This window comes from Eleutherodactylus coqui, chromosome 1 (genome assembly GCF_035609145.1).
Source record: "Eleutherodactylus coqui strain aEleCoq1 chromosome 1, aEleCoq1.hap1, whole genome shotgun sequence".
NCBI lineage: Eukaryota > Metazoa > Chordata > Amphibia > Anura > Eleutherodactylidae > Eleutherodactylus > Eleutherodactylus coqui.
The window spans coordinates 139,776,513-139,785,566 of record NC_089837.1 but is presented as its reverse complement, the minus strand read 5'-3'; the positions used below and the strand labels follow the sequence as shown (position 1 = coordinate 139,785,566).

The following is a 9,054-nucleotide window of genomic DNA, read 5'->3' as shown; positions in this document are numbered from 1 at the left end:
GCCACATTACAATGGCCACAACTCGAGGTTACGGCCATTGTGCACCCAGCCTAAGGAAAAATATACTTAACCAAATGTGCACATGGGACATATCATGAATACATGCTTAATATATGTCCACTGATACTTTCAGCAAAAGTTTGGTACTTTCCTGACCTCTTATTAATACATCTTTTATTTGTTTCTCTTCTTTGTATATATAGTACTAGTGCTTTCCTTGCTATACAAATATATAAATATGCAGCCCCCAAACTTAATTTCACATTACCAATACTGTTACTGCAATGCTTATCTTTTATCCACAAGCATCAACTATAAATAATATAGAAATATAATAGATGCATGTCTATAATAAACAGTATAAATAAATATATCTGGAATAAGAAGAAAAGCAGCTGACAGCATTCACAGATCAGTCTGATGGGTGCTTTGTTCTGCATCTTGCACAGGCTGGGAGTTCCTAGAGCTCAGTAACCTGAAAACAAGCATACAGAATAATAGTACATGGGAGGGAGAAGGGGCGTGCTGAGGATCCTCTATGAGATCCGTTCTCCAGCTTCTTCATACAAGTCTAGCTGCCAAGATACGGCGTATTCTTTAGAACTCAGCAAGGAAAAGATAAGACCGGACCACAAAGAAGTCTTCTCCCATTGATCTCCAAGTTTCTACAACGTTTCTGATGATCTCCTAGAGGACTAGACCCTGCAGGAAGAATGCCAAAGGAATTGTGTTATTTGGACCAGAAATTCTGGAAAATATTTGTTTCTTTCAGTTTTTGTTTTGTTCAGAAAATCTACTATGAATACAAACCTTAGTTTATCCTTGACTACAGAGCAGTCTTCAGTACCTTCTGGCATTGGACATGTGAGATCAACCTTTTGAAGCTGATGTGTTTATCACCTCCTTCTTCTAGATTGCATCTGTAAATTGATGTGGTCCATTATTACTCCCAAACCTGAGTTTCTCTAGAGGTCGTCTCAGTTCTCCAGTGGAAATGAAGAAATGCCATATGCTTGTTCTGAAGCTTCATGATAAGAACATTGTACAACTTTACTTATGGCCAGGTGAGAACCATGTCCAGTGAAAGTTATTCAGACAATATAACCAAGAGTTACTACTACAATTCCACCTGGCCAGAAGACCCCATCTATCTTTTCCCAGTCCCAGTCCTTACAGGAATAACTGTGGTTTGTGTTGTCCTGTTTATTATCGGGATAATTGGCAATATCATGACTATGCTAGTGGTGTTTAAATACAAGGATATGAGGACTACAACTAACCTCTATCTCTCTAGCATGGCATTTTCCGACCTCCTAATCTTTCTCTGCATGCCCCTTGATTTATACAAGCTCTGGCAATATAGACCCTGGAATTTTGGAAATCTCCTCTGCAAGTTGTTCCAGTTCATTAGTGAAAGTTGCACTTATTCCACAATTTTGAATATCACAGCTCTAAGTGTGGAGAGATATTTTGCCATCTGTTTTCCTTTGAAAGCTAAGGTGGTTATCACCAAGGGCAGAGTGAAAATGATCATCTTTGTTCTTTGGGCAGTATCCTTTGTTAATGCTGGACCTATCTTTGTCTTGGTTGGGGTTGAATATGAAAATGGGACCAATCCTCTAGAAACAAATGAATGTACAGCTACTGAGTATGCAGTCAAGTCTGGACTCCTCACCATAATGGTGTGGACATCAACTGTCTTCTTCTTCTTGCCTGTATTCTGCCTCACTGTCCTGTACAGCCTTATTGGAAGGAAATTGTGGAGGAGGAAGACGGACTCTATAGGACAAAGTGTCTCACACAGGGACAAGAATAACAAACAGACTGTCAAAATGCTAGGTAGGCAAGCCATTCCTGATATTTATGTCTTGTTTTATATACAGTACCATTATATTACAATTTAGACCATACTTGTTCCTCTAAAAGATGCCTCCTACTCATCTACACCTCATGTGTGGTAAAGCTGTGCATATAATTATTGACTGTAGGGTCAAACAAAGAGTTTTATATTGTTTTATATGTTCTTTGAGTATGTTATGACTTTTTTTATCTATCTTATCTAGTATTTATAGTTTTTAGAATTGTGTTCAATTTCTTTATGCACCTATAATCATCTTCAAACTTATTAGCACCACGTCAGAAAGAACCCTCTCACGTTTTTTTTGTGACATTTTAAAATGTGTGTGAATAACTTCTATAGCTTAAGGCTAAAAACACAGATTGCGTTTTTGATACAGTTTGAGGTTGAGTTTTTCCATGCAGCTTTTTGAGCCAAAATCTTAAGTGGATCCAGCAGTAAGGAAAAGTATAAGGGCGGCTTCACACACGGCATTTTTGGGGCAATGCACTTGCAGTTCTTGATAAAGTGGATTAAAAAAAATAAGAACTATAAAGGAAGGTCTTATACTTCTTCCTGCTGGATCCACTTCTGGCTTTGGATCAAAAAACTGCAAGTGCCCTTTCCAAAAAAAGATGAGTGTGAAGCCGCCCTTAGTCCCTCTTTTGTTTTTCCAATTCCTTTCGAACCCTTCATGATTCAAATCATTTGCTTCAAAAACCTACCAATAGGTGAATATAAAAATTGTGAGCCCCAATGTGGACAGAACCCCATGAAGTGATGCAATGCACTATATAAATGAAGGTGATTATGATTAAAGGTGCATCCACTCATGGCTTTGGTTCTAAAAACTGCATGTGTGATACCAGCTTGAAAAGCTTTTATATTTATATGCGTTACCTGTGATTTTTTTTTTATTGTGTCTTTTGTAGAAGTGTTTTTTAAGGACTCTTCGAGTTTCTATTAAGAAGCTTATAGAAAAAAAATGCCTTAAAAACTGTATGCCAAGTACAGGCTGCAAGGAGGTGAACAAACCAAAGCTTTATAAATGCAGCTATATCCTTCATATACCGTTCAGTTTTAGCACATTAAATGCTGTACACAAAACTGGCCAAAAGTAGCCATATGATTCCTTCCGTTGTCAAAACGGCAATAAAACCATGCCACTAAAATGATAGGGTTAATAAATCTAATGTTTGTCTTTCGAATAAAAACTGTTTGGACGTGGTTTCCATGGTAAGCAGTAATTGAGCTCTGCACCATTAAGTGAATTTTTCATCTTATTAGTGGCCTCTGGCTCATCAAAGAAAAGAAGAACATTGGCTATTACTCCGCCAAAGGAACAACAATAATACTAATACCTTGCATGTATGTTACAGAGCACATAGGCTCCTGCGGGACCAGTAGCGGAGGCAGCGCTTACACTGTTTAGCGCTGTATAAACTTATTTTGTGTGTTTACAGAGATGGCATAAAGCCAGTATACAAATTGATGCTAATAAGTATATACAAATCCCAGCTACTATACACAGAGCATGAAAAGGAAAGCGTTCTGCATGCTGGGGATGCGTTTTAGTACATTGTAAGGCTGGCTTCACACACAGCTTGAATGATGCAGAATATCCATAGCGGATTTTGCTGCGGTAATTTCAACACGCCATGCGGAGAGATTTCAGAATTCTCCTTCGCATGGAGTGGAACCTTCTTGCAGTGATTTTGAAACATTACAGATTCTAAATCCGCAACATGTCTATTTATGCTGAAGGTTTCAACCACGGAAAGGTTAAAATCCGCAGCAGTTCCACTATAAAAACCATGGCCAAAGCCGCGCCAGTTAGGTGTGCATTGGCTACTAGGATTTTTCAGCCTATATACTGAGTGTTTTCCACTGCAGACGACTTGATACATGTGAAGGTACCCTAAAAAGTAATTATGCATTTAAGGTACATATTGCTTACTTATAATTACCAGTTTTATTTTTTAAAAAGTATTATCTTCTCATTTACATTCAATTTTTATCCTTCGATCCACTGTTGTAAAGCAGGCGAGTTCATAGCAGAATTGTTGCAGAATTTAGGCTGCGAATTGCATGTCGAAATTCTGTAACAAAATACCGTACAATGTAAGTGAGTAGTTTCAACAAACTGCGTTCACTCGCAGAGGAAGAAATCCGCCGCAGAAAATAGTCATGCTGTGGATTTTCAAATCCGTTGTATTGCAGAAAAGCGACAGATTTTTACTGCTAATTCCATTCATTGCAATGTAATGAGCAGAATCAGTAATATACTCATGAGTAATGTTCTATTAGGCCGCCTTCTCACATGGCAGAATGGCGGGCGTTCCGAAACGCAATACCTGCAGCAATTCTGCAAGAATTCTGTAGTGGCCAAATCCGCGCCTAAATGGTGCAGATTTCGATACATGTTCATTTGTGGAACAGCTGCGGAATTCAACCCTGGTACTTCAAGGGTTGATTTCTGCAGCTCGATTCGGCAGCATTAATAGACATGTTGCAAAACCACAATTGGAAAATATCCGCATCATGTGTAGGAGATTTTTTTAAAATCCCCTCCACATGGCTCGTATTGTAAACACTGCGGAAATTCTGCAGCAGATCCAGCATGTGTGAAGGCAGACTTAGTCAATGGGTCTGTCAGGTGCTGCTTTTTTCCAGTACAGGACAGTTTCAGCTATTCTGTTGTTTACCAGGCTACAATCACTGTGTGTGGAACAAGAAGCAGACAGCTCTATACATTGTGCAGTGGTCTGGTGTGGAATTGCAGACACAGCTTACAATGGATATTTACAGAGGGGAAACTCTTGTTTTTATCAGAGAGGACTCTGCCCATGAGGCCTTACAACAGGAGAGGGAAGGAGACAATGGTAGGTGATGGTAGAAGCTGTATATATGGTCATATAGTGGTAGCAGGGTTATTGTAGGCTTTTCTGAAGAGGTGGGTCTAAAGATTACTTTTAAAGGTTTCTAAGGTGGTGGAGAGTCTTATTGTTTGGTTACTTCAGTTCTGGACTATGGGGAATGCATGGAAGAAGTCTTGTAGACGATTGTGTGAGAAGTTCTTGATCAAATCAAAATACTGTATGGAAGATCATATCATGGACTTTATTTTTAGACTTTAATATATGCAGAAGGTCCATAGGTAGTTATATGTATCTGTAAACAAGCAGACGCGGGCTATGCATTTGTAGGCCCTAAGATCTCGTTTCAATGACCAAGTTATTGTTTGTGCATTAAAACTCTTAGGGTCTATGCAAAGTATGTAGTTCCATTGTAGAGAGTCGTTGGCATTCCTTGTTCTGCTATATGGTGGAGATATCATATTCTCTGGAAGCAATGCCTCTGGGGAGAATCCATCTGTAATAAGGCATATGATGGGCCTCCATGTATAGTTGGAGACAAGGAAATATATAATACTAGCTGATATACCCGGCTTCGCCCGAGTTAATTTGGTACTGGTGTTTATCTGGTGTTCACATGGAAATCTTATGAAGTTGTGGTTACTTTAGAGATACCGGAAAAACATATGTTCACCATAGTTCTCTGTGTTACCCAGAAAACACCACGGGAGGTAACCATGCGACGTTTCCTTTATATAAAATGACATCAGGAAGTGAGAGAATTAGATTCCATACGAAAAATGTGGACGCTAATTCTTTTGCGCTTAGAATTGAACAATCGAAGTGGGACCCATTAGCTTTTCCTACTTATGACATAATCAATGCTCGTGCCAAATTTCATGTTTCTATGACACCGGAAAGTCAGAAAATTACATTCCTTGCGTAAAATTTGGACGCTGATTCTTTTGCGCATAGAATTGAATAATCGAGTTGGGACCCATTAGCTTTTTCTATTTATGACATAATCAATGCCCGTGCCAAATTTCACGTTTCTATGTGAGAAAATTACATTCCGTACGTAAAATTTGGACGCTAATTCTTTTGCACATAGAATTGAATAATCGAGTTGGGACCCGTTAGTTTTTCCTATTTATGACATATTCAATGCCCGTGCCAAATTTTAAGTTTCTATGTGAGAAAATTACATTCTGTACGTAAAATTTGGACGCTAATTCTTTTGCGCATAGAATTGAATAATGGAGTTGGGACCCATAAGCTTTTCCTATTTATGACATAATCAATGCTCGTGCCAAATTTCCCGTTTCTATGACACCAGAAAGTGAGAAAAATACATTCCGTACGTAAAATTTTGACGCTAATTCTTTTGCACATAGAATTGAATAATCGAGTTGGGACCCATAAGCTTTTCCTATTTATGACATAATCAATGCTTGTGCCAAATGTCACGTTTCTATGACACTGGAAAGTGAAAGTATTAGATTCCGTACGTAAAATTTGGACGCTAATTCTTTTGCACATAGAATTGAATAATCAAGTTGGGACCTATTAACATTTCCTATTTATGACATATCCAATGCCCATGCCAAGTTTTAAGTTTCTATTACATTGGGAAGTGAGAGATTTAGATTACGTACGTTAAATTTCGACGCCAATTCTTTTGCGCTAGAATTGAATAATCGAGTTGGGACCCATTAGCTTTTCCTATTTTGGAGATAATCTATGCTCGTGCCAAAATTCATGTTTCTACGATATCGGGAAGTTGGAGAACTTTTGGCGAGTCAGTCAGTGAGTCAGTGAGTCAGTCAGTCAGTGAGTCAGTCAGTCAGTGAGTCAGTCAGTGAGTCAGTGAGGGCTTTCAGCTTTATATATATAGATGTGCGCAATATTAAGGATCCATATAACACCAATTAAAGGAACCTCAAATATGGCTGGGTAGAAAGCGTAAATAATGCCTGGCAAGTATAAACCATAGACTTCACCAGTTGAACTAAAGGCCTATTTACATGCCAAGATAACCTTATTTAAATAGCTGAAAGATTAAAAGATTTATTGATCTATTTGCATAAAGTGTTAATGGCCATTAACACTTTATCATCTTCATTTGCATGTAAAAGGACTTCCAGGAGGGGTTTACAGAGCTCAGTGTGTGAATAATCACACGCCCAGCTGTGTGCAAACAGCTGTATTGTTCTGCTCCTGGCTGACGGCAGATTACATTGTTATCTGTGGAGCTAGCAGCCTGCGGTCTCTTGACAAATAAATGTGTTCGCTTTACCTCTCAGTAGCTGAAGGATGGATTTTTAGTACACCTTAAAATTATCGTTCAAAGGGAAATTTCATGATGCCCGCATTTACATGTAACGATTATCACTCATTTTCGGTTGTATGAACAAATTTTGAGCAATAATCATTACGTGTCATTACGACTCACCTTCCAATGCTTTACAGATAGGTACAACACTTGAAGCAGATGGTGAATGATTTCCAGGAGAATGCTGCTAACGGGGTCTCCTTCTGGGACTAGAGGGGCCAACCTTATCTGAGGAAGCATTACTCTGAAGGCTTATGGCCCAGATGGCATTGGTTTATGGAGATTTGTTAAACAAACCTGTTAGATTATATGAAGTTTTGAGCCCTGGTGTGAAGTGGTTCTTTATACTCCATATCTTCACTAATTAAAGGCTACCATAATGAATAATATGGTGTTAGATTGTAAATAATTACCAATCGACCTGGACTTTAATGTATATTTTTGTATCTTTTTCAGCTGTGGTGGTGTTTGCCTTCATTCTATGCTGGTTACCATTCCATGTGGCACGCTACCTGTTTTCTAAGTCCTTTGAAGCAGGAACCTGGGAAATCGCTCTGATCAGCCAGTATTGTAACCTGGTCTCTTTTGTGCTCTTCTACCTGAGTGCTGCCATCAACCCCATTCTGTACAACATCATGTCCAAAAAGTACCGTATAGCTGCCTGCAGATTATTCCGCCTCAAGAAAGTTTGCAGAAAAGCACCTTATACGATGAATGATGAAAGTTCACCTGCTTGGACAGAATCCTATATGATCTCATGACAGAAAGCCTCTGCACAAGGAAACATGGCCTGCCTTTTGCCTGATAACACTGAAGCCATATTTCTCCAGATAACCGGTTGTAGGATCCATAAATTGTGAGCTGCTTTTTGTAACGCACAATGGTGTCTCAGGATTAACGCACTGTCTATGTGTGATGGAAAGTATGGCCAGTCTTTACACCAGTGGAAACTTTAATATCCATTGCTATTTTTACAGTTACTCTTTCCTCAGTGAAAGTGATATTTTTTGTATCGGTTTCTCGGAAGGGTGTTCAAGGCAATATGGTACTTATGTGGGGCTTTTATATGTCCATATAGTATTTATTAAGCTATAACCTATATGTCTGAAGTGCAATCATGAAGTGTCAATTTTCTGTAATATGTTGTACTGTTTCATGCACTTTCTGTGGCTTGATGTCAAATTTATGGTCCTCAGTACAGTACAAAGTTTTAATGTCATGTGATAACAGAGAGGACAATAAAATCTCATGTAAAACCTGTTGTTTTGGTTCTCATTATTCAGCTTTCAAAAATAAGTGTTATCCTCTCGTCTCCAGAGGCAAATCTGTATTCACATGGAATAGTCACATGTAGGACCCCCGACTATTAGACGATGATAGTTAGATGATGGGTGGCTTACAAATCGAAGATGGTCATCAGGGACAGTCAGATAAATGCAAAGCAGGGAATTATCTAGGTCCCAAATACATCATTTGTGCTTTAATCTGTTAAGGACTAATCATGGAAATATATACAGCGCTTGGTCCTGGGCTTTAATCCCGGCCGATAGTAAAAATATGGTGTAGGATTAAAGCTCCTGCATTAGTAGGAGCAGAATAAGGTCAAGTGTTTGGCTATCAGAGACAGAATATAACAGCTTCTGCCTTCTTTTCTGCAGGCTACATAGCACTCAATGGACAAAGCCCATGGCAGTGAATAGAGGAAGCTGCAGGGCCGTTTCCTCTATTGGAACCAGATGATCACCAACATCACATAGCTGCTGGATCATAGCAAATCCCAGCCCAGCTCTGTCAGTGACTATCTGGTTCTATATGACAGCAAGGGGGCTCAGGTCTTAAAAGAGTTATTACAAAAATAAGTGAAAAATGATACAGCATTATATATATATATATGTATATATATATATATATATTCTGTATATTAAAGTCTAAAAACAAAGTCCATTATATGATCTTTCATACAGTATTATGATTTGATCAAGAACTTCTCTCACAATAGTCTACAAGACTTCTTCCATGCATTCCCCATA

At 38.7% G+C, this 9,054-nt stretch overlaps 1 protein-coding gene across 1 annotated transcript; it reads left to right on the top strand.

Annotated features, from left to right (window-relative positions):
* The first annotated feature begins 517 nt into the window (after positions 1 to 517).
* Positions 518 to 8,211, top strand: GHSR (growth hormone secretagogue receptor). The gene is made up of 2 exons (XM_066590047.1): positions 518 to 1,839; positions 7,481 to 8,211. Exons 1-2 carry the CDS (start codon positions 1,029 to 1,031, stop codon positions 7,783 to 7,785), a joined length of 1,116 nt encoding a protein of 371 aa, XP_066446144.1. The 5' UTR covers positions 518 to 1,028; the 3' UTR covers positions 7,786 to 8,211.
* The last annotated feature ends 843 nt before the right edge of the window (positions 8,212 to 9,054 follow it).

What these genes read in the sequence shown, in the direction of transcription:
- GHSR (XM_066590047.1), top strand. Translation starts at nt 1,029, where the DNA reads ATGATAAGAACATTGTACAACTTTACTTATGGCCAGGTGAGAACCATG. An exon ending in ACAGACTGTCAAAATGCTAG is followed by an intron (nt 1,840 to 7,480) that starts GTAGGCAAGCCA and finishes TATCTTTTTCAG; the next exon opens with CTGTGGTGGTGTTTGCCTTC.